The sequence below is a fragment of the Phaseolus vulgaris genome, chromosome 3 (assembly GCF_051622355.1).
Source record: "Phaseolus vulgaris cultivar YP4 chromosome 3, ASM5162235v1, whole genome shotgun sequence".
NCBI classification, from domain to species: Eukaryota; Viridiplantae; Streptophyta; class Magnoliopsida; order Fabales; family Fabaceae; genus Phaseolus; species Phaseolus vulgaris.
In genome coordinates this window covers 5509443-5535687 of record NC_143500.1, presented here as the reverse complement: position 1 = coordinate 5535687, position 26245 = coordinate 5509443, and the positions used below count along the sequence as shown (strand labels likewise).

The window sequence follows — 26245 nt, the reverse complement described above, 5'->3', positions numbered from 1 at the left end:
TATATATATACACCTCAAACTTGCATAAAATATCTAATCTCCAAAAAATAAAAGTATTTAATATCATAATTTAAATATGAAAAATATATACAACAAATTAAGTACATATAAAACTCTACAAAAAGTTTTGCTAATATATGAAAAAGTTTTATGTCATTCTAATAATTTATCAATCTTAAAGTGTTATACATGGTTACAAAATATTTTGACCATGCTGTCCTCACATGCTCTAATGCTTGTGAATTTAGCGATTGTGGGTCATTGAAAAACTGTGTACATTTGAATTTTTTTTGAATTAGTGCATGAATAATAAATCCCAAATTTTAAAGTGTTTTTTGTATTGAAGTATTAATTGATCCCAACCTCTATCAGTTTCAACTTGCATAATAGTTGACATCCACTGCATAACATAATAATCACACTCATAACTTCCAGATTGCCTATTACATTGCATGTGAAAATAAATGTTATCAAATGAATGAATGAGACACATTAAAGTGAGTGAACAAATATACTTTAAATACCTTAAGGTGCATCCAAGTGAGTCTTTTTGCGTTTGCACTTCCCTTCCCACTCAACATGTTATATCCAGAGTAAGCTTTGAAATAATAAGATTTCTTGTTTGAACACATAACATTATTATAATGTATAAGTAATAATAAATGTAAAATGAAATTGTCGTACCTATCTATAATATGTTTAAAATAGTTAGGGGATTTCTTATGCAATGAGCAAAACCATGCAGCGGTATGACCTTGAACAAATATGATCAATAGTGGCCAATGACGCCTATATAACAAATCAATTAGTTTCTCTTATTTCAATAATTTAGTATAACTTATTTAATAAATATGGACTTACTAATGAATATACGGAGCAAAATAAATTCATTTTCCTCCATTCTTTAAGACAATGGTGATGTATTGTGTTTCTGACTTCTTGTTTCCAAGTGATTGAATGAGTTGAGGGTCTAAAAACCCATATATATCTTGTTTCCCCTTATTGAATAGCATAATCCACAAATATACGTAAATTTCAATATGTTAGTACTAATATATATAATAAATCAAAAGTATAAAGATTTTAATAATTGAACTTACATTATCCATAATTGCAAAATTGTTATGTTAATCTTATGATTTTTCCGGATGCAAGGTCCAACAAATCAGACATGTGAAAGTACAAGGATACATCACTACGCCTTCCAAAAACATTGGCATCCCATGGAACCTCTACGACGGTTGTATCTAAAGTTGTAGCAACTTTCACCAATGCTGCCAAAGAATCATCAATGGAGAATTTTTTTTCTTCTTTTGCAGAGGTAGTTTTGTCTTAGGTTTCTGCTACTCATCAACAACAAACAAACAAACTTCAGATTGAACAAAGTAAAAATAATTACAAACCAGAATATCTTGCCAAATCATGTTTCTCTCGTTGACGTGATCCCAAGAATCAGTTAAGATAAAGATCCTTTCACAAGCAACTACTCTAAGATAACTGCTAAAATTCTTTGCATATGGCCCAGTCCACACCAATGTTAACATCAATAGGCAATGATATTTTTTCACCTCTATTTATCTTCTTAGACATACTCTTCAATCTTGTAGGTCCTCTACCCGTTCTTGAACGAGGACCTTCGTCACCTGCCATGTTCCTGTTATTAAACAAATATGATAAGCATCAAGAATATGAAATATAATAAAAATTATATATTCTAAAACTAAATATGAAACACATGCGCATACAAATATATATTCCTTCGTCATGATCATTTCGAGTTGCATGTACAACATCAACAACACCCTCGTACTCTTTATTGATCGTCGTTCTTGTAAATGATTCAATCTAACAAATGTCATTGTTTGTATCTTCATCTTCTGGGTCATTATGTTGCTTTTTTCCATGTAGCACAACAAACCAGTGTTAGGACGTAGGATCTTGGATATAGAAAACTTAGGAAGCTTGATATGCCATTATGAATGGTTCCTCATGATAACCTATCTTTCGAAAGTCAACCAGAGTCATTCCTGATTCATCAACTTTAACATCAATTTTATTGTCAACCCACTTGCATTTGAAAACAGGTACAATAAACTTGGTATAATTAACTTCCCAAATCTCTACAATGACACTGTAATAAGGCATTGATCCTACAACAGGACTTTCATTCTTTTAAGTTGAAAACTGCATAAACTCTTCCTCCAAAGTGACTCCACTATTTTGCATTGTACTCATATCATCTTGAGACTTTATGTAAAACAAGCAACCATTTACTTCATAGCCAGAACAACATAAAACATCAAACTTGAGACTGTTTGCAAGCCATGTTAATGTTTCATATGTTGATGGATCATTCATGATTTGATGCTTAAACCATGACATGAAAGTTATGTTATGCTCAATTAACACCCATTTTTCTTATTGTCTTGGATTCTTATATTTGACAATGTCTTTGTGTGCATCTAAGTATGGTAACACCTCATCAGTGTTATTCAGAATATACAAATGTGCTTGCGAAACTTCTTCTCTAGATTTGCTTATGACATGTACACCCTTTGAAGATTTACTTATCAATCTACTATAGTGTCAACATTTTTCATCGTAAGTCTAAATTGAACTTTAAAAGACTACATGACGTTTGACAAGGAATATGATCAATAATGATCAACATCAAAAACACAAAACAACCATACAAATGAAATGATATTACTTACCAAACTCGAAAAGGAACTCACTATAAAGAAGTGAAGCAACAAAGAGATGAACATGTTTATGGAAGAAAATACACAAATGAGGAGGAAGCTAGAAGAAACCTCCAAAACCTGTACTAAGAACCTTTAAAAGATGGACAAAGATGCGCCTAATTATTCTTGAATGCCTCCATTCATCCCCTGGAATAACACTAAAAGAAGTTGAATCACATATATCTAAACTTAAGCCCACACCTCTTTGTACTTAGGAGGATCCTACGACCTCTTTTTGTGGATGGAAAAATGGAAAAAATCCTACCATTAAACTGGAAAGGCATGTCCATCGACGATTATAATGTAAGTTCACAACTTAACACATGACGTTTATATTACTCAAGTCAGCTTTTTAAGATGGATGTGAAATATATACATTAAATTAGTTTACTGGATTATTAGTTTTATATTATTTATTATTGAAATTTAGGATAATTATCCAAAACTACTAATCCAAGTTCTAACAAAGGTAATTACAACAAGTAAAAAATTAATAAATGAGTATTTCAGGGATATTTCAACCTTATTATAAATTACATGTCATCCATATAAAAGAATACCTACACCTGTTATATCTGGTGTTACCCATAATACATACATAGTTTTTCTTCCTAATGATAATTACATATATTAGTGTGTGCGTAATCCAATTTCTCCATTCTTCGGACTATCTATTACAACACTCAAATTAACATATAAAATTAATTGTAGTGTGCTCTGCCATAGCATAGTCCTATACAATTATACATCTTTATTTCGTCAAATTGTCTTTCTCTACGTTTTATGTTACCGTGCCCCTTTTTGTCTATTTTTTTTCACTTTCCATCGCTTGTGTAGCCAATTCCATCCTCGTACTAGTTCAGTAAGTTATTTTTTCACCTGCACACGTTGGACCAAATACCTTTCCCAGCTATATTACCATGTACCATACTCAATCAAAACATAACAAAATCATCACAAATCTACCTCTTTGTACCGTCCTAAGCAAGTGAGTTTTAAGAACCGCCCGATTTCTTCTTAATAGTTTTCAAATAGCTTATTGGGTCCAAACACCAGCTAGAATACTCAAATGGTAACCCCTTTCCATTTTTGGTAATCCAAGATCATGATTTCAATTGTGTTATAGCGAACATCTCCATTGAATCAACTCTACTATATATTATTAAAAATGATGTTATTCTCCTATTTCCAAATTTCCACCACAATTGTTATTCACATACACCCCACGCATTATTCTCCTAAATTGATTTAAGTGATTTTTCATATTATGTTGAATTGTGTGTTCCTCAATCCATCTAAAACATAAACCCTATACCCTAAATGTAATTACATTATTTTTTGAAATATTTAATTAATAGAAATTATATTATTGTTTATAATTACCTTAACTAATAATTATCTTCATTCCTAAACTATATTATTTTAGCATTGATTAAAGATTAATAGTTAAGTTTATCTAATTGATATTTTTTATTTTTATAGCATAAATATTTTTTTAAAATTATCGTCAAATTACACTTATTGAGAAATTGATTATATTTAACGATAAGTATATTTTTAAACCGTAACAATAAATATGATTTAAGAAATTCAAAACTTATTTATATTTAAGCGCACCAAAAAATACTCTTATTGTTTCCTAGATATTTAAGTGTCTAGAGAATATAACGGGGTATTTTAATGAACTAAAAGTTAAAAAAAAAAGTTGCACTTAGTCTTATAATTTTGTTAAATCATTAAATAAAAAAATGAAAACTAATATTTAATGAAATTAAGGGAAACATACAAGAAGATATACAATAATAAAGTCTCATAAATGTTTCGTATTATTCAACAATATTATTCTTTTATATTATCATATGTTTGAATGAATTAAATGTATTTTACTGTTTGTATTATTTAATTTAACTTAAAGGTATTAAATAAGTAAATATATATTCACTAATTTTTTCTAGAATATTTTCACAATTTATTAATTTTAATTCATTATTTTTTCTTGTTTTGATGTATTGTATAGTTTAAGTTCCATATTTTTTAAAAACCAATTAATATTTAGTTATATTTAAACAAATACACACACACACATATATATATATATATTAAATTAAAAATTACCCATTTATTTATGAAATTAGGGTAGATTGCACAATTTTTAAATTTAAATCTGTTATAAATTTGAATTATATTATATATTAATATCATTAATTTATTTTATTTTGAATATGTAACTTTGTAATCAATTTTGTTATTTAAAACCTCAAATCTTTCATACATCTTTACTAATTAAATAATCAAAATAGATAGTGTTGATTGGACAGAAAAACAATCAAATGAAATAGTTTGTAGTAAAAAATGCCTACATGAAATTTTTTAATGAAATATACAAATTTTAAAGTTACTTTGTTCAAAACCTCAAACTTAGTTTGTTCAAACTTTCTCTATTAGAGAAAAAAATCTAAGGCAAAATTTAAAAACCAAAGTCTGATTATTGTTTTTAAATTTTTTGAAATGCACAACAATATATAGTTGATGTTAGTAATTTAAAAACCATTAAATTGGATAATGTAATTTAATATATCAGTAAAGACAACACAGTAAAATAGAGAAAACTCAATTTCTCACAAATTCTTTAGCAATTAAGCTAATATTTATTCAATAATACTTAGAATTCATAGAAAGAATGCATTGTTTATTTGCATTCACACAAAAAGTGAACCTGAGTTGGAACAGCAGCATACATCTATAGTGCATAGTCCTGTCTTGTAACCTAAACTTTGGCAATGGCCAGCACAGTCAGGAAATTGAGTGCATGCTCCTTGACAAGAGGGTTTGCTGCTAACACCTGCATTATTATCAGAACTTGGAATTATGAACAATAAATGCAAATCAAATTCAAACTATTGTACAAATAAATTCAGTTTCTGAAAGTTGTTTTTGTTCATACCAGATGAAAATAAAACAATGAACATGGCTGCAAGGATAAGATTTAGCAGAATCACTGAGAGAATTGAACGAGCCATTTTTTGTATATGTAGAATTCTGAATCTTGTGTATGGGTTTAGGGTTTAAACTTTTTATGATCTATCTTTATTTTGTAATATATGTTTCATGAATATGCCTATATTTATAAGAATATCATTTGTAATTTATTAATTAACATTTACTTAATATAATATATTTATTAAAAAGCAATAATAATATATATAATTTTCATTTATATTGATTAAATATATAACTTATTTATTAAATGTAACGTTACCAATTAGTTTTTATAATTTATTAATTGACATAAAATTGTATATAATAGTTACAAATTTCTAAACTTGCACACTATAAATAATTACAAAAATTAATATTAACAATTGTTTTTTTTAATAATTTATTAATGGACATAAAAGCATTACATATTTTTTTTTTTTTAAAAACTACCAAATTAGTATATCATCACAAGTAATTACAAAATTAATATTAGCAATTATTCTTTATAATTTACTAATGGATATAAACGTGTATTTAATATTTTTTTTTAAACTTCCTAATTTGTATTATAGAAAATGGCAAGATGATAAAAGATGCTTAATATTCTCCAAAGTGAGTTATTTTAAGATAATTTTTAACAAATATAAACTAGATGTTTACTTGTAATTCTATTCAATGGCAAGTTATCCAAAATATTAACGATGTTAGACAAAAACTTTGTCAAGGTAATTTTTTTATAAGAGGTTTGTCACGGTAATTTTTTTATAAGGTAAATTTTTTATAAAAACATATAGATTTATACATATGGTCCAGTCATCCAGAGAAAGAGGAGTATCAATCCCTTTCTCTATAGAGAAAATTACTTTTGGTTGCTAATGTTGCATAGGAATCGTGGATCCTAACCTAACATGGAGCTTTGGTGAGCTTCATGAAAGATGACACAAAGTGGTAGGTATTTCTAGGTAGGAGTATGGTAAGGTGTTTCTTTTTTTCTATAAGGGTTGGATCACTCTGAAGTGTTTCCCATTTATTCATTTTTTATTGTTGATAAAAAAAAATGAAAGATGACACAAAGTCTTTAGTCTAAGAAAATACTAAAGATACCGGATTGAGATTCCAAGACCCTAGTGTTATGACTCTTCTCATATCTTAGAGTAAAGAAAAAAAGACATTCGTAAAATCATTTTCATAGAGGAATTGCTTTCCACGATCCAAGAGATTTTTAGGCAAGATCCAGCTTTTTGCACACGTCCATATGAGTAAGAGATTTTTCGTCTTTAAATAGTACTATTCTTCCATGAATGTGATTTTTACAATCTTCAGGACCTGCGAGATACATATCTTTATCAATCTGAATATATATCAAACATTCCTTAATGTAAGGAGAAGGCAAAAAGAGGGATAACACATTAAGGCTTTTGCAAAAGTCTTTTTTTTTGCTGCTTGAGTCATCACTACAAGAAAATCATGAAATAAAAACCAATTTTAGAAACAAAAAATAATTAGTTGCTATAGTGACTAAATTAGAGACAATTTTAGAGACAAAAAAAAATTTGGTTTCTAAATTAGTTTCTATTATTGTTAAAAAGTTTCTAAATTACTACTAATTAACAACCAAAATTTTAACTATCAATATTTGGTACATATATTATTGTTAAATGATTTCAAAACTGCGTTGAAACAACAACATCCTTTCTTAAAACCTAAACTTTGGCAATGACCAGCCTTATAATCAAAACTTGAAATTATGAACAATAAATACAAATCAAATTCAAACTATTGTACAAATAAATTCATTTTTTTAATTTTTTTGTGTTCATACCAGATGAAAATAAAACAATGAACATAGCTGCAAGGATCAGATTTAGTAGAACCATCTGAGAGATTTGAACGAACCATTCTTGTATCTGTAGAAGTCTGAATCTTGTGTATGGGTTTAGGGTTTAAACTTTTGTGTTATCTATCTCTCTATTTGTAATATATGTTTTCATATTAAATTTGTCTCTCTTTATAAGAATATCATTTGTAATTTATTAATTAACATTTATTGAGTATAATATCATATATTAATAGGCAATAATATCAATAATTATACATAATTTTTATTTACATTGATTAAGTATATAATGTATTTATTCACATATTTTTTATAATTTATTATTTTCATAAATTTTGTATATAATAGTTAAACATTTCTAAACTTGCACACTATAAATAATTACAAAAATTAGTATTAAATTTTTTTTATATAATTTATTAATGGACAGAAAAGTATTACATAATATTTTAAAAAAAAACTACCAAATTAGTATATCACAAGTAATTACAAAATTAAAGAATGTAAAAGTGTATATAATATTTTTTTGAAAAACTTCCTAATTTGTATAATAGAAAATCGCAAGATGATAAAGATGATTCATATTCTAAAACGTGAGTTATTTTAAGATATTTTTTAAATAAATAAAGATTTAAAAGTTTATAAATATAAATTAGATGTTTACTTTTATTGTATTTAGAATTATATTTTGTTAAATGTAATATTACAAATTATTTTTTATAATTTATTAATAGACATAAAAGTGTTTATAATATTTAAAACAAAGTTTCAAACTTTGCATACTATAAATAATTACAAAATTAATATTATAATTTATTATTGGACATGAAAGTTTTGCATGATATTTATAAAAAAACTACAAACCTATTATAATAAAAATAATTACAAAATTAATATTAAAAATTATTTTTTATAATTTATTAATGAGTATAAAAGTGTATATAATATTTTTTGAAAAAATCCTAAGAAAATAACAAGATGATAAAAGATGATTAATATTATTAAAACCTAAATTATTTTAAGATAATTTTTAAATGAATAATATTTGAAAGTATATAAATATAAATTACATATTTATTTTTTTATTTTGATTTAGAATTATATCTCTATGTAATTCTTTATTCTAAACTCTTCTCAAGCCCGTGGTTATTCGATCATATTATAACATAGAAGAATAAGCGAGATAATATAATATATTAATTATAAATAATAATATCCATAATTTACATAATTTTTAATTAATATTTATTGGGTATATAATATATTTATTAAATGTAACATTAGCAGTTAATTTTTATAATTAATTTATTAATAAACATAAAGGTGCATATAATAGTTTTTTTAATTTGATATGAGATCTCTAACACATTAAAGAAGGCTCTGATAAGTCCAACAAATTGTTAGGATTGACTTTAAAAGACTTTGATACATATTATGAAATGAATTTTAAGCCTAACTCAATCTCATAAAATCAGCTTATGAGGTGAAGTTTGCACTCATTTATATATAATTAAATGTTTTCAGTAGTCGATATGGAATCTCCAACCATTAACAATTATTTTTTATGATTTATTAATGGACATAAAAGTATATGTTATATTTTCTGAAAAAAAATACCAATCTTTTATACTAAAAATAATTACAAGATTACAATAAATAACGATTAGTATTATAAAGCCTGAATTATTTTAAGATAATTTTTAAATAAATAAAGATTTAAAATTTTATAAATCTAAATTAGATTTTTATTCTTTATTCTATTCAAAATAATATCAATAATTACATAAATTTTTAATTGATATTTATTGAGTATATAATATATTTATTAAATTCATATTAACAATTATTTTTATAATTTATTAATAAACATAAAAGGGGATATCCATTTTTTTAAAAACTACCAAACTAGTATACTATAAAGAATAACAAAAATAATAATAGAAGTTATTTTTTTATAATTCATTAATTGACATAAAAGTGTTCTATAACAATTTTTTGAAAAAGACTATCAAGCTAGTATACTACAAAAACCTATAAAATTAATATTAGCAATTATTTTTATAATTTATTAATGGACATAAAAGTATATATAATATTTTTTGAAAAAGTACCAAATTTGTATAATAGAAAGTGATACTACAAATACCTACAGAATTAATTTAGCAATTATTTATTATAATTTTTAATGGACATAAAAGTGTATATAATATTTTTTTTAAAAACGACTAAATTTGTATACTAGAAAATAATTATAATTTTATAAAGGATTATTAATATTATAAAACCCAACTTATGTCATGAGTTCTAGATTTTGAATGTTTTAAACTTATTTTGAACTCATAAAGTTCAATTATGCTTAGCTGATAAATGTGTTTAGTCTTTGATAGAATTTGTTTAATGTTTAATGTGTTTTCCGAAAGTTGTATGTTTATATATTTATGTGGACTCATGTATGATCTGAATATATATATATATATATATATATATATATATAATAATAATGTGAATGTAATGTATGTGTATAATGAAATGATTATATACAAGTTGGTTATGTTATAGAAAGTTTTTTTTTAAAAAATGAATTATCATAAATTTGTAGTATTATGTTAGTTGTCTATGTTTATGACCTGCTTTGAATGTATTCGATACATGAGCATGCAGGTTCACATTTAGAAGTAATGAACATTTTTTTTACAAATTACATTTTTCGTATTAAATTTGGTCATATCTTTAGAAACTCAAGGTTATGGGTTTAATATTTTTTGAATTTATGCCAGCTCATAGTCTTTAAGTTATTTAAAAGAATTGGTGACTTAAAAATGGGTAATAATGATTACAATAAAAGTTTAGTTTATTTTTAATAAAAACACTTCAATTTTTATTGTACTGGGACGAGATCGAGATGATCGAGACTCGACCTTCCTAGCCGATATGATCGAGATTCTCATGGACAACTTGATCGACTGACACATTTAATCATTAACGCTCAAACCAGGTCAGTGAAGCTAAATTACCATTAAGAATTAGGTAATGCAACCATAAGTTCCACTAATCAGGCTCAATAAGGTAAGTTTATTAAAATAATATAAATAACACATATTTCAAAGAATAAGGTATTACATTATCACTTTACACACCAGAGTGTCGAACACCTTCTTTACTAACTTAAGCATCAGAGTGCCTTCTGCACGTACCTCCCCCATTTGGCATTCGTCCGAGACTGAGAGCCGAAGGAGTAATGCGAAGACCAGAAGGATCACAGCAAAATCCTAACAATCTGCCCAAAGAAAAGAAGAAGACGAAACCTTCAACACTTCTTCAGGTTTCATCTCCATAGTAGAAAAATTTATAGTTTAATTAACTTCAATTAATTATTATTTTTTGTTTAATTTGTTTCAACATTCGTATCTACAATCTGAAGAAAGGGGAGGGGTGAAAAATAAAAAGGAATTAATTTTAATTTTATAGCTTGAAATAATTTAAAAAATAAGATTATTATTTTTTAGTTTTACTTTTTCTTATTTCTTTCCTAATTAGTCAGGATATAAAAAATGAACAAATGTGGAGTAACCTTAAACTTGCAACAGTCTTTAAAAAAGATAAATATTTTTAATTTTTTAAGACTTACTTAAACTCTAGTTTTTTTACTTACTTAATTTAATCTTATTATTGATAAACTAAATATTAATAATTTTAATTTATATATAATAATTTATAATCAACACAGTAATAATTTATAAAATTTAGATATATAAAAAGATAATATTGTTATTTTAAAAAACAGGGAATATGATTAGCCTTTTTATGATAATTATGTTACATTTTTTAAATTTAAAACTTGACTAGTTTTTTTTGGATTAAACTAGTTTATATTATATATATAATAATTAAATTATCAAGTCATTGTTGAAGGTAGTCACTGAAATCTGTACTTTAGAGCAGACAGAAGCAGAAGTCTAATTCATCAATCAGCCTAGCCACATGATTAGATAGCCACAAGACAAATACCTCAACCTGCTCCATGCTAGTAAATTTCAAAGCCTTAAAAATCCCTTCTTCACTCTGTGATGACATTTCAACATCTATGACTTCACCAACTAACCTCTCTTCCACTGTAGTTCATTTCTGTAAGATTATCCTCAGACCAAACCTTGCACATGGAATACTTGTAAGCATCACTACTTTCAAACTTCTCTTTTGAGTTAACTTGTAATGGTTCAAGTTTAGCACCATCAAATGATTCTACCTTAGTATCCCTAGCTGATTTTCATGAACACTATGGGGTTAAATGTATGTAGTTGCTTCAAATAAGATAATATTTGTTATTAGTTTTTACAAACTAAATCATCTCTTTTTATCCTGTGCATGGAAATGTACTATTTGTGCTCTTCATCTTTCACAAGATTTCTCCTCTATGGATACAGGGACCATTTTTGATAGATTTCTAGAAATGAGAGACTAAAAAGAAATATTTTGCTTTTGGAGTATGAAAAACTAAAGCTTTGACAAACACCTAATTAGCCTATTGTTGTAATAGGTAAAAACTAATTTGAAACTACCACTTTTGTATCTCTGCATCGTGGATATATACAAACTTCTCCATTAATCATATGTGTGAATTGATAAGAAAACTATTTGGAGTTTGTGTTTCTTTGTTGAGGTTGTCAATTTTATTATACATGCTAACAACACAATCTTTTTGCAGAATCTCCCAAAAATGTTCACTAGAAAACATGGAGATGGAATGTCAAATCCTGTGTTTCTTAGATCTCCTGATGGTACTGAATGGAAAATATACTGGGTCAGGAGTGATGGTGAGATTTGGTTTCAAAATGGATGGAAGGAGTTTGCCACATACTATTCTCTAGATCATGGCCATTTGCTGTTCTTTGAATACCAGGGAACTACTCATTTTCAAGTACACATATTTGACAATAGTGCCCTTGAAATAGACTATCCTTCCCACACTACTCATTGTAGAAAGGAAAATCTTGTCCACATTTCTGATGATTCTAATGAACTTTTGTTGGAGCAATTATCATGTCAAAATACTAGAGTGAAGCCAACTCTGTCTTCTCCCCAACCTTGTAAGAAAATGAAAAATAGCATAACTACAAATGTTGTGAGAAGCCCCAACTTGGTACATTTGCATCAGCATGTCCAAACTAAAAGTCCTAGCATTCAAGAGGAAAAATCTATAAAGCAAAAATTACATGGTATGTAGTTCATGATCAGATCATTTTGTGAATCCAATAAATTTTGGAGACCTATTTTTTCATTGCTTATACCATGTTAAATCTTTCAGAAGTTGAAGGTAAACACGCTTTTAACAGTGAATGCTCAAAAGTGGAGCAGTTAACATCTACGGCTTTAAAGAAAGCCATAACTTTCAGACCTGAACACCCCTTTTTCCTGCTTGTCATGAAGGAGTCATTGATTAAAAGATATTACCTGGTGAGCATCTTATTAAATATGTGCTTTGTTATGAGTTATCTTCTTTCATAAGGATGTTGCAGCAGAAGTGTAACCTGCAGTTCTTGTTCTTTTTTACATTGTAAAAAACTTCCAGAAAATACCACCACATTTTGTAGAAAAATATTTGAAGAACACACGTGAAGTTGTCAACCTTGAGGTATTGGATGGGAGAACATGGCCTGTTATTTATTCTGCTCCTAGAATTAGTGGGGGATGGAAGAAATTTGCATCAGAAAACAATTTGAATGTGGGGGATGTTTGTGTTTTTGAGATGATCAAGAGGATCCAAGGCCTTGCTTTCATAGTTTCAATCTTTCGAGGTGCAGAGGAACCAAGTTTCCCCATTTCACAAGGTAATAATCCATTTTTATTTATCTTCACAATGAGACTTTAGACTTAACTCATCATTCATGAGGGATTCATAGTTTTTTTACTTTTACTTTAAAGTGAAGAGTTATTAGGGAGTTTACAATTCTGATGCAATTTCACAAGGTACTGAAATGATTTAAAAGTCATGTCACTTTGACATCACTTCTTCATACTGAACACCACTTCTTCATACTGAACGACTTATGCATTTTGATAATTTTTAAAGTTTTATCCATTTTGTTAATTAAAAAGTGAGATTACATCAGAATGGTAAAAATATGAGTTATTGACTATTTTTCATTATTTATAATCCGTTCCTTTAAATGATTGGTTGAAAAAGAGAATCCTCTAAGTTGAATCTATTTCTTAGGTAGCAGTTATTATTTATCTCTGAAAACAGCTAAAACTGATCTTTCACAATGCTGCTTAGTGTAATCCTTCAAGAACTAACTTGACATGTGGAAGTTCTAGTCAAAGATTTTCAGTTGGAAAGTGACTTCAAGTCAAAGATCTTAACCAGAGCTCATAAAGAAGCTAGCAAATTCAAATCAGAAAATCCTTTTTTCATGGTTACTTTACCATCAAAGGAAAACACAACCAGATACCTGGTAAGTTAGGCACCTAAATATGTGAACAGGTGTAAAGTTTTTTATATAATACTAGCTAGCAAGTGTTATTATTCTTTCATGAACATTTTGATTTTGTTCTAATAGTGGTCTACATCTATATACTTGACTTGATGCAGTGTGTGCCTATCTACTTTGCAAGGAAGTATCTTATAAAGTTTAATCAGAATGTGATGATGATACAGTTTAGAAACAAATTGTGGCCTGTGAAGTTTGTGTGTAATTCTTCATCTTCAGCTAAGTTCAGTGCTGGTTGGGCCTTATTTGCAAGAGAAAACAACCTGAAACCTGGAGATATTTGTGTCTTTGAGCTAGTCAATAGAAAAGATGCAACACTAGTTGTTCATGTTTTCAGAAGTCATGGTAATTAAGGGGTGTAGATTTTGTTTTATCAGTTTATGGCTTTTGAATGGTAGTGTTGATGTATTTGCTCATATGGCTTTTGTTCTTCAATGTTCTTAACTTCCTAGAAAACTTTTTTTTTTCATTCTGCAGTTTTATTTTTCTTTAATATTTTAAGAAATATTAAGAGATTTTAAGTTAAAAAGATTCAAATTGTGTTGTAGTTGAATTAATGATGTAGGGAGTCCATTTCTTTGGCTGCATTTGACTCTCTTAATTGTGAGATTTCAACATAAAACCAATGGATACTAAGTACACCACTTTGAAAATAACGTTGACTAATTAAGAATGATGAGAAAATCTATCTCAATAATCAAGATTAGACAAATATTTTGAATAAAAAATTATTTAGATAATTTTTATTTAAATTGGTATATTTGGAAGAAGAAAAACGTATTCATGGGCCCGGTCTTCCAAATATTAGTGGCATCCTATAATATTCAGATTGTTCTTAAATGGTGTGTTTGTGATGATATAATATTCAGATTGTTCTTAAATGGTATGTTTGTTCTTAAATGGTATGTTTGTGATGGACATACGTATCAGTGTCTATATTTGTATGATACTTGTAAGACATTTATTGGTAAAGTATTTAATTCAAAAAATATTTGTTGGATTTTTGATAATTTTATCATGGTTCTAACACAATTTTAAGAAGGATAAATACAATAATTTTCTAAAAATCAAATTTATTGTATAAATTCTTTTTTCTAAAAAATAACTTTCAATATATATATGGGCTAAATAGGTGGCATCCTAAAATTTTGAATCAAACAAAATGGTTATAGAAAGTGTCGTTTCTATTTTTCTTCTTCAATCAATTACGAAAGTTAAAATAAAAATATAATATTAGTCAGATACAACAATTTAAATTTAGCCTAAATTAAATATATATGTATTATTAGTAAATTTTATGTTAAAAACAATTTAAAACCCAACATAAATTACTTTACATATATTTAAAAAATATTTTAACTAATTAATAGTATAAAATCATCTTCATTATAAAGTAAATATTGATTATTCTTTATTTTAAAATTAATTAGCTTTAATTATTAACTTGTATATAGTTAACAATTTTATTATTTTAATTCTTATAATTAATTTTCTTTTTAACATTTCCACAAAAAATTTAGAAGGCAAAACTAACATATTCTGTTATAAATTAAACTGGTGTTATTTTTTTATCAAATTTAATGTTTAATATCAATAATATGTGAATCATTTAATAAAATACAAATTATGAAAAAGAAAAAATTTCGATTTTTTTTTTTTTAAATACCAACTATACCTATAATAAAGTATGTTAGTTTTGTACTCTCTTTTTTAACTCTTTTAATCTTTACTTATATTATTGTAAATGAGAATAAAATGGAATAAAAATAATATCTCAGATTAATAAAAAAAAATATTGTAACTAGATGAACCAAACCACAGAGTAATTAATTAAGCAAATTGTAAATCAAATCACCTTCATTACTCTCTTCGTGCTCCAGCACCTGATGAAGTTAGAATTGGACACAGCTGCTGCATAATCGCCATAGCCGCAGAGAGAGAGAGAGAAATGGGAAACAAAGAAAAAGCTAAGGAACGAAGAGAAAAGCGATTGCAAGAGATACGCCTTCAGATGACCATTCCCTATTCTGATCATCAGAGGTTCATTTTTCCTTTTCTTTTCCTCGTTTTTCATTTTTCTATTTTGCAATTGTCTTTCTCTTTTTTGTTTTGGATTTTGAAACCCACAAATTTAGTATCAACTCGCTTGTCTTACGCTACTAGCTCACTTCATTTCTGCAAACAGAACCCGTTTTGTTTTTGGTTTTGATGTGCATTTTATTTGCTTCTCTTTATTTTATTGAACTGAAATGTAACTTATCCTACAATTTTGACTACTCCTAACCATTCTTCAAATGTTGAAAAACCATTTTGCATCCAACTCAACTTTTTTTTATCATAATTGTGTTTGTGCACCATCTATGGCGACACCTTAATCTTGAGGGGAACCATGAATAGAAAAAACAGTAGCTTTAGAGTAAACTATACCTACTACTTTTGAAATTTTGTGAATTGCACAAATTTCTCATGCACTTTCTTTCTACGGGATCCAAGTATGAGTTAGAGTCCTATATTGAAGGTATTGTTATGCTTCTTATATGGGTTTAATCATGGTTTATTCGCGAAAGAACATAACAAGGAGTATTAGCCTAGATAGAGTATCCCCTCAAAAGAACTCAACATTTTCTACCCTTACAGGGAGTGGCAATCTAAGACTCAAGATCAGTGGGAACAATCATTTAAAAAATAATAAATATTATTATTTCATAACATGAGTTTGCATACTCTTATATCAATATATAGGTCTGTCACTTGGTAGTGAAATCATGTATGAATTAAAAGAGTGCAAAAGATAAAACTTAGAATATTTAGTTGTAATTTTAGAAAAAAGAGAAGGTGTAACAGTACCCTATCTCCTTAATTGTTTGAAAACATTACATGGACTCCTCCTTATGTCTTACGCTAACCCCTTATCTTTATAAAAATATTACACTGAGCTCTATAAGGAAATTTGTTGTTAATGTAAAAAAAGAAAAGAGAGTTTGTATAATTTCAGGATCTCTCTACTCTAAAGTGGTTGGTGTAATTTACTCTGCTCTTTATTGTTTGGTGCTATAACAAGTCAATCTCACTAAATGGGGGTAGAACATACACTAATAAGTGTATTTCACTAAATAATAAATTTGGTGCTAGAAAAATGTGTTGATAGTGTTCCAGAGGACTAGTTACGAATACAAAAGTTGATGCTTTTTTCAATGTTTTGGTGCATGCCAATATGTCTAGATGACCTTTGCACAGACCCCTTCATCCATGTCTTCATTTTCATGCACCTTCAGACCAGTGAGGAGAAAAACTGGTCTTTGGCTACAAGTGCAGGTCCAAATGTTAGATAAACGAACACAACCTGAGAGTGTTGCCACTTGGCAAGCATTTAACCCTCAGCATGTGTTTTGATGACAAATTGTTGTTTCAGCCTTTAACCATCCATAGTTTATGGAATTACAGATATTCTTCTGATCTCCATAGCTTGTTCTAATTGTTGTTTATTTGAGTTTTCATAGGTGGTGGTCTAAGGAAACTGTTGCTGTTGTTACCGGTGGAAATAGAGGAATTGGGTTTGAGATTTGTAGACAACTTGCCGTTCATGGATTGACTGTCATACTGACATCAAGAGACTCTAGTGCTGGTATTGAATCTATTCAATCTTTGCAAGAAGGCGGTCTTAGTGTGGTTTATCATCAGCTTGACGTAACGGACCATTCATCCATCAACCAATTTGTGCAGTGGTTGCGGGAAAATTATGGTGGTTTAGATATTCTGGTCAGTTTGTGGCATGTGCTTTCAATATAGTTGGTCTGATTTTAACTAAATTAGCATGTTCTGTTGGGATCTATCCTGCTGTTGCATCTTCCTGCGCTTATCTTTACTGTTTATATTATCAAATTATTTTTGTTTCAGATTTTGTTCATTGTAGATCTAAATATGCTAAACATGAAATTAAACACAATAAGATGGTTAAAACTTTACAAGGAAATACGCATGTAGTTTAACACATTCTTATTTATGCTTCTAAACAATATCATTGACCTGTAGGTAAACAATGCTGGTGTTAATTTTAATCTTGGGTCTGATAACTCAGTCGAAAATGCTCATAAGGTTATTGAAACAAATTATTACGGCATCAAGCACACGATTGAAGCTATTATTCCATTGATGAAGCCATCCCTTGCTGGTGCTCGCATTGTAAATGTAAGCTCACGTCTTGGTCGACTAAATGGAAGACGGAATGTAAGTAAAGCTCTTTATTTATACTGTTTGCTAAAAAAAAGGCTTTTTTTTATCTTAGATTCTCTCCCTTTCTAGTACTCTCATGTCTTCTTATTGGGGTTAAAATCTTTCCATGATTTTCACACATAAATCATGTTCTGAAATATAAAATGCGCTATGTATTCCTTCTGGGGTATTAATCAAGATTGCCTGCTGACATAAATTGCTTAATTGTTGTTTAAGTTGTTGGTTACAGTAGCTGAACTGAAGTGTGAATTGCATATTTTGGATCAAAATTCCTGTGATCAGACCTATATATCCTTCCTTATTAATAAAAAATGAAAAATACTTTGAATTGCTGCAATCCTTGTTGCCATAAACAACTTATGTTTGTGGTAAAATATTTCTCTTTTTATCTCTGAAATTGTAATGGACAAATGCGCCCTGTATGACTTCTTTTGGATATAAATTTGATAATGTTTGGTTGAGTGACAGAGAATCAGCAATGTAGCCTTAAGGGAGGAGTTGAATGATGTGGAATCCCTTTCAGATGAGCTTATTGACAGGGCTCTATCTACTTTTCTACAACAAGTTGAGGATGGAACATGGACTACAAGTGGGTGGCCTCAAGTGTATACCGATTACTCAGTGTCCAAACTGGCTGTTAATGCCTATACAAGGCTTATGGCCAGGAAGCTTTCTGAGAGACCAGAAGGTCAGAAGATTTATATTAATAGTTATTGCCCAGGTTGGGTGAAGACAGCTCTTACAGGTTATGCAGGGAATAACACTGTTGAGGAAGGGGCTGATACTGGAGTGTGGCTTGCCCTTCTTTCTGTCCAAACATTCATGGGAAAGTTTTTTGCTGAGAGACGGGAAATTAACTTTTAAGCTGTTGCTTCTTCGGATTAGAACAATTAACTTTTATACTGACTTTTGGAAAACTTCAAAGGAATATAAACATGGAATTTTTCTGTTGGCATTAGTTTGATAGCAGCTGTATGTAAGTTACTCCTTACCCATGTAGCCACTTTAAAATTCGTATCTGCACATTGTTGATAATTTAAAAAAGAAGAACAGATACACATTCTGAATTCTCAATACATTTGGGCTCACTTTTCTTCTTCCTATATTTGAGACGTGAAAACTTTCCTACTATTCCTGCTTCAAACGTGCTTCCCTGTGAGGCAGAGCTCAATTTTCAGTTTCTGGATCATAAAATGTAACTTTAGTTGATAAGCTTATTATTTGGCTTAATTAAATTCTTAGTTAGTCTCCATAATATAGGTATCTTGACTTTAGTTCCTACTTTATATGTTGTTTCGGATTTGTCAAATCTACACCAAAAAAACTTATATTCTACTATTTAAATTTTTTTAAATATAAGAATAAATTTGTAAACTTACATTTTATTTTTTTTAAAAAAGTTTAAAAAATCCTTCAAAATTATCACATTACTGATAAACTTTAATAATTTTTTCTCACAAATCCAGTTTAGCATACTCCAATTTAAATACATTCATTTTCTTCGTACTTTTCTCTTAAATCCTTACAGACCTACCTCTTTAAATCTTCGTACATCTCCTTTCCAATTTAAACACAATCTTATTCTTCTATTTTCTTATAAACTTAGCTTTCATTATCTCTCCTTTCCAATCTAAACACAACCTTATTCTTCTATTTTTTTTATAAACTTAGCTTTCATTATGTGATCATGATCAATAATTATATAACATGTCCAGAAAATTATCTTATTAATGATGTTATGAAAGTGTCTCATTAATGATGATGCTTTGAAAATTGTGGTATGGATATATGTAGTCATTAATGATTAAATTAAGAAAGTGGTATATTTATAAGATTGGATGCTATTTGTGGAGACTAAAATAAAAAATATTTTAACTTTTTTATATTTACAAAGGTTGATGTGTGATGGAAGGAGTTAAATAGATGAAGGATTATTAACCTGTATAAAGAAATACGCTAACTTTAGAAATGGAAGTTAAATAGTTTTAAAATATTTTGCAGACTTTTCATGAATAAGGGTCTTGATGGGAACCTAAACAAATCTTTGTATGGTCTAAAACAATCCTCAAGACAATGTAATAAATATAATACTTGTGTCTATTTCAAGTTTATAGCGGATGTTATATTATTATTATTATATGTAAACGATATTCGGATAGCAAGTAATAATAAGTTTGAGGTACAAAAGATTAAAACTAAGTTAATAACAAGTTTGAAATGAAGAATCTAGGAGTTGTTACGAAGATATTAGGAATTAAAATCACAAATGACGTGACTTATTTGAGCTTGTCTCAGGAGAGCTATCTTAGAAAAATCGTTGATAAGTTTAACATGACAAACTTAAAACATATTTTTACATTAGTTGCTTCTCACTACAAACTAAGTAGTGAACGGTCTCCTAAAACGATGTAGGAACAATACTATATATAGAAGGTCTTCTTATGTTAATTTCGTTGGTTGTAGCATATTGTTGGTTGTATTATATATGTTATGGTTTGCACACACCCTAAAGTGTTGTGAATGTTATAAGCATATTTATGTTTAACCTTTTATAAGAGCATATTAACAAGCTCTTAATTGGATCTTAAATTGTTTGAAGTGTCACTAAGAAGAGTCTTGGTTTATGTCACAAAATTAAAGAATTTCCAATAGAAATTTTTGTTGACTCAAACTTTACTAAATGTTTAATCCTAGAAAGTCTCTTACTAACTGTATTTGATGCTTATGGTCTAAAAGTCAATCTACAAACAATAGTATTTTTGTCAAACAACCGAAACAAATTACATAGCCATTATAGAAGGGGAATTGGTTTTCTGACTTTAAAGTATAATCAAGAAGATGAAGACAACCAAACTGTCATATAATAAGGTAGCCAAAAGATTTATTTAATAACAAAATGATAAAAATGAATAACTAAAAAACAATGGTTTCATCGTTAACCCTATTTGCATTCTGAATCCTCTTTCTCTTATTCATAGATGCAAACAACACAAACTGCAATACCTTTTCTTCCTCTTACTCTCAAATCAATCTCAGCATTAAAAGTCAACGCCCTTTTCCTCTTATTCACTCTCTTTCTTTTTTTCTAACCTCTTTTCGCGCTTCACTTTCAGTGCTAGATTAGACGAACATGAATCTTTTACCCGGTGCTGTAGCTCTCCTCGTTTTCTACACGCTGAAATTTCTCTACACAAATTTGTGGGTCCCACGGCGAACGGAGCGTCACTTCAAGAGGCAAGGGATAGGAGGCCCTGGCTACCGTCCGATCGTGGGGAACTCATCGGAGATCCGGCGGCTCTACGAGGAAGCGAAGTCAGAGGCGACCCCTTCGTTCGAGCACGATAACATCTTGAGACGCGTGGTTCCATTTTACGAAAGGTGGTCTCGCGCGCACGGGAAAACTTTCTTGTACTGGTTCGGTTCAACGCCCCGGTTGGCGATAACTGAACCGGACATGGTTAAGGAGGTGCTCACCAATACGCGCGGTGAGTATGAGAAAGTTCCGTTCAACCCTCAGTCGAAGTTGCTCTTTGGACAGGGCCTTGTGGGCCTGGAGGGTCAACAATGGGCTTTGCATAGAAGGATTATAAACCTGGCCTTTAACGTTGAGCTTGTTAAGGTAACTTATTATTCTTCGGCCACTTCCATACCTATTTTTAGATATTTATAAATTGAAAAAGGTTAAATTGCTCATAGATTATAAACATTTTAATTGTATAATTCAGATATTTATTTTGAATTATTTAATTTAAAATTTAAAAATATATTCTATGCTATACAATTCAAAATATATTTTACGGCTGAATCCATTTTGAATTATACAATAAGAATGTATTTTTCGATTATTAACCTGAAATATATTTTGGATCTCTAATCTAAAAACTTAAAATATATTTTTTAAAATTTGTAACATATTTTGAATTATATAATTTAAAATTTATTTTTATTTTACATTATTTGGATTCTATCTTCATATCTAAAAATATATTATAGATAATATGAATATTTTAGATTTTTTCAACATTCAACATGAAAAAAGTATTATTAAAAAAAATATAAAAAAAAATATTGAGAGACTATACCAAAATCCATATGTTAATAAAAACGATACATAGGTATACTATACCTATTTATAAAGAATTCTAATAACATATTAGATAAAAACCTATTATACCAATAAAATGATTCTCACGTATTTCCTTCACGGAAAATATGATTAATTCTAAACCTGATTTTCCAATTAAGACAAATATTATGTGAATTACAAAGCATGGAGCATTAGTCCTAAACTAAACATATGTGAAATACTATAAATACTTTTCTCCTTCATTTCCAATTAAATTTAGAGTTTTGCTGCTAACTTACATTATTAAAAATTAACACGCATCAGTGATAGAATAATAATGTCAAAAGTGTGGGTATGTGTGTGTATATAACTGTACTTTGGTTTTTGGTGATTATGAAAAAAAGGAGAAAACAGTTCAGTGTAGGGAATAATAAGTAGTTTGAAGTGATGAATCATGAAAAAGGAGAATATTAATTAAAGAGTGAATGATGAAACTGTTGCAGGGATGGGTGCCAGATATTGTGGCAAGTGTGAGAAAAATGATGGAGAAATGGGAGGAGCAAAGAGGGGGAAGAGATGAATTTGAGATAGAGGTGCACAGAGACCTTCTTGATCTTTCTGCTGATGTTATATCAAGGACTGCTTTTGGCAGCAGTTATGAAGAGGGTAGGCATATTTTCAACTTACAGGAGCAACAAATGCACCTTTTTTCACAGGCAGTTAGAAGTGTCTATATCCCTGGATTCAGGTTACTTTCCCAACACTTTAATTATATATATATATATATGCTTGTAAGATGAAAATTACTTTCAATTATCTTTTGGGATCTCCAACACAATTTTTAAGTTGTTCCATTTAAAAGCTTGCTTTAGCTGAATTTAAGATGAGAAAAAACTGCATATAAATTTATTTGTTCCACGCCATAAATATTTGAAAACACAATTTCGTTACAGATGCCTCCAAAATGAAGTTTATGTTGTAGCTGGTATTTTTCCCTCTTCAGACATAATCATTGAGTTTAAGTGTTTGACAATAGGTATTTGCCAACTAGGAAGAACAGGGAGAGGTGGAGACTAGAAAAAGAAACACGTGAATCAATTCTCAAGCTTATTGAGACCAAGAACAATACGAGAGAAAATGCAAGAAATGTACTGAGTTCTTTGATGTGTTCCTACAAGAATGATGTTGGTGGAGAAGAAAAGTTACGGGTGGAAGAAATTATAGATGAATGTAAAACCATCTACTTTGCTGGAAAGGAAACTACAGCTAACTTGTTAACTTGGACACTTCTTCTATTAGCAAAACATCAAGAATGGCAAAGTAAGGCACGTGAAGAAGTTCTTCGTGTCATCGGACACAATCAACTTCCTGTTGCAGACAATTTAAGCGACCTTAAGATTGTAAGTTCATCTTTTGTTTCACTTGCCTTCTAGAGAATCAGTACAATGCATCTCTTTATTGTTAAAAAGAATATTATAATGCATTTACTCTGTTAAATACTGGTTAAATCATAGATGGTTGCTCTTTAGTCAACTGATCTACAGTCAAGTTTCAATCTAGATGCTACATAAGCATTATAAACTGAACCAGAGATGCAGAAAAGTTTGGCCATGGAGATAGAAACAAAAAGAAACATAAAATGAAAATATATGATTTGAGTGCAATCAATTAGGAATGTAGCTAAGATCTGCAAAATAGTGTAGTATATTGCTGGAAACAGAATGAACCAAACAATTAAGATCATGGGATAATTGGTATCCTTGAGAGCAAAATTCTGATCCATTTTCATTGATTATTGTTGGTTGACATTTCCCAACAGGTTAGCATGATAATTAATGAAACACTTCGGCTCTATCCTCCAGCAGTGATGCTGATGAGGCAAGCCTCTAAAGAGGTGATGCTTGGAAGCATTAATGTTCCTGCCAAGACGCAACTCTACTTGGCATTGACTGCTGTTCATCATGACAGAGAAATCTGGGGTGAAGATTGCCATAACTTCAATCCAACAAGATTTAGTGAGCCTCGGAAACATTTAGCTGCATACTTTCCTTTCGGATTAGGCCCTCGAACCTGTGTTGGGCAAAATTTGGCAATGGTTGAGGCAAAGATTGCTCTTTCTTTGATCATTCAAAATTACAGTTTTGTGCTATCTCCAAACTATGTGCATGCTCCTGTACTTTTTATCACTTTGCAGCCTCAGAATGGTGCGCAAATCATTTTCAGAAGGATTTTAGATTGATGATTGTTACTTCGTTTTCCCTTTTCTTTCCTTATGTGATTTTTAACCCTGCACGTGAGAAACACTGTAGCTGTAACATTTTGCTCTTTTGACTTGTAAACCTCATGTAACCAGCTTTGATAACCAGTGAAACTTTTTCAGGTTAAAGCAGCATAAATTTAGTTGCATCCTCAAATATATACAGATTTGACTTGTGTGTTTACTCTTTCATTTCATTTTACTTCTTTGAAAATCGTGCATTGGGATGTGAAAAGAACAGGAATAGGTCCTACTTGAATTGCACAAATTCTGCAATCTTTGAATTTTGGATTAATTTTCTATGTTTTGTCGTAGTTGAGTAGTGTCTTGTCATTTTTAAATTTGGTCATATTCTTGTCTCCTTCTCATTGTATCAATGTCTCATAGTACTTTAATGTTTTGTGGGTTGACAATTGGATAATCTCAGATTTTTTATAACTATTAAACCACATAGTTGAAGCATAGCAGTATAAATTAAAATTAGAACGATACAGATTGAAGTATTAGAAACCTTTAACTAATCTATGTGGCTCAACCAAAAACTAGATAAATTACCCGATTGACTTTGTGCAAGCCATGACAAACGTTGAACATGTCACAACTAAACTTGGACACTTGTAGGAACACCATATAAACTCTTTGTGAAGTAAGACTCGAGAACTTGGTCTTTAAAAGAATGAAAAATTCTAATTTAGTTTAAGACTTTTAAGTGGGAGATGGAAATCTTACAGTGTAAATAAATAAGATAAACAATATATAAAGAAAAAAAATAATCTTAAACTCATTATTTTAATGTCTTTATTAGAGGTCGTAGTCTTTTATAAGAATTTATTCATGACTCATTAGTGTTGAATTTACTTAAAAACTAAAAACTTAAGACTTATCTAATCAATCTTATCATATAATTTGTATGACTAGTTACATTAAAACATTAATTATTGTATTTGATAAAAAAAAATCAATTCTACGCCATGTAATAATTTGAGATTAATAAAACAGATATGTTTTAATATATGTAATGTTGGTAATTCAAGTGAGAGTAATATTGGTCAAATTTGCACCAAAGGATACAAACTAGTCAGACAAGTGAACTTCACAACATATTCCTTTTCACACTTCCTATTTCTACATAATGAGAGACTCACGCTCACAATTGTGTTGAAAATAGGAGGTTGATCAAGATAATCAAGATCAAGTGGGTTGAATTATTGAAGATGTTTTGATGATGAATCTTGATACTATTGAAAATCTTCTATTGTATGTTAAAATTGCAGTCCTTAAGTGTGTGTTGCATGTAGAAAATGTATGAATTTAAGTTCTAGAAAGGAAAAATGAAACAACCTCAAGTGATTTGCAATTTTTAAAAAAAAATAAGCAAATATGATGTGTAATACTAATTATCATCATGATGATAATCAATTATCATTAATATTAATTGATTATGGATAAGTCAACACAAGTTATTTCAAAACCATACTTTTATTACATAATTGATTATCTTTCTAAATAATTAATTAAGTGTTGATTTTGTTGGATAGTTTTAATTAAGTGTTGATTTTGTTGGATAGTTGAAGCTGAAGCTTGCATTTGATGAATCCAACTCACTTGAAGAATAAAGATCAATCTTTTAGAGAAGATGTT

General features: G+C 28.9%; 3 protein-coding genes and 1 long non-coding RNA gene across 4 annotated transcripts; 3 read left to right on the top strand and 1 right to left on the bottom strand.

Annotated features, from left to right (window-relative positions):
- Positions 1 to 5358: 5358 nt before the first annotated feature.
- Positions 5359 to 5814, bottom strand: LOC137805760 (uncharacterized). Its single transcript, XR_011080234.1, has 2 exons — positions 5689 to 5814; positions 5359 to 5586 (listed from the first exon to the last, which is right to left on the bottom strand). It is a non-coding gene; the product is annotated as an uncharacterized LOC137805760 (long non-coding RNA).
- Positions 5815 to 11515: 5701 nt separating this feature from the next.
- Positions 11516 to 14462, top strand: LOC137805759 (B3 domain-containing transcription factor VRN1). The gene is made up of 6 exons (XM_068605684.2): positions 11516 to 11728; positions 12266 to 12776; positions 12866 to 13014; positions 13130 to 13388; positions 13876 to 14012; positions 14150 to 14462. Exons 1-6 carry the CDS (start codon positions 11582 to 11584, stop codon positions 14399 to 14401), a joined length of 1455 nt encoding a protein of 484 aa, XP_068461785.1. The 5' UTR covers positions 11516 to 11581; the 3' UTR covers positions 14402 to 14462.
- A 1419-nt stretch (positions 14463 to 15881) lies between these two features.
- LOC137806297 (short-chain dehydrogenase/reductase 2) lies at positions 15882 to 19384 on the top strand. The gene is made up of 4 exons (XM_068606323.1): positions 15882 to 16088; positions 17549 to 17807; positions 18081 to 18275; positions 18750 to 19384. The coding sequence occupies exons 1-4, from the start codon at positions 15997 to 15999 to the stop codon at positions 19143 to 19145; spliced, it is 942 nt and encodes a 313-aa protein (XP_068462424.1). The 5' UTR covers positions 15882 to 15996; the 3' UTR covers positions 19146 to 19384.
- A 568-nt stretch (positions 19385 to 19952) lies between these two features.
- CYP721A1 (cytochrome P450, family 721, subfamily A, polypeptide 1) lies at positions 19953 to 24788 on the top strand. Its single transcript, XM_068606322.2, has 4 exons — positions 19953 to 21900; positions 22851 to 23095; positions 23384 to 23747; positions 24167 to 24788. Exons 1-4 carry the CDS (start codon positions 21412 to 21414, stop codon positions 24584 to 24586), a joined length of 1518 nt encoding a protein of 505 aa, XP_068462423.1. The 5' UTR covers positions 19953 to 21411; the 3' UTR covers positions 24587 to 24788.
- The last annotated feature ends 1457 nt before the right edge of the window (positions 24789 to 26245 follow it).

Coding starts and splice junctions, on each gene's coding strand:
- LOC137805759 (XM_068605684.2), top strand. CDS start 11,582: ATGCTAGTAAATTTCAAAGCCTTAAAAATCCCTTCTTCACTCTGTGAT. Junction 12,777..12,865: donor TATAAAGCAAAAATTACATG/GTATGTAGTTCA, acceptor TAAATCTTTCAG/AAGTTGAAGGTAAACACGCT. Junction 13,389..13,875: donor AAGTTTCCCCATTTCACAAG/GTAATAATCCAT, acceptor TGGAAGTTCTAG/TCAAAGATTTTCAGTTGGAA.
- LOC137806297 (XM_068606323.1), top strand. CDS start 15,997: ATGGGAAACAAAGAAAAAGCTAAGGAACGAAGAGAAAAGCGATTGCAA. Junction 17,808..18,080: donor ATGGTGGTTTAGATATTCTG/GTCAGTTTGTGG, acceptor ATTGACCTGTAG/GTAAACAATGCTGGTGTTAA. Junction 18,276..18,749: donor GACTAAATGGAAGACGGAAT/GTAAGTAAAGCT, acceptor GTTGAGTGACAG/AGAATCAGCAATGTAGCCTT.
- CYP721A1 (XM_068606322.2), top strand. CDS start 21,412: ATGAATCTTTTACCCGGTGCTGTAGCTCTCCTCGTTTTCTACACGCTG. Junction 21,901..22,850: donor TTAACGTTGAGCTTGTTAAG/GTAACTTATTAT, acceptor AAACTGTTGCAG/GGATGGGTGCCAGATATTGT. Junction 23,748..24,166: donor ATTTAAGCGACCTTAAGATT/GTAAGTTCATCT, acceptor ATTTCCCAACAG/GTTAGCATGATAATTAATGA.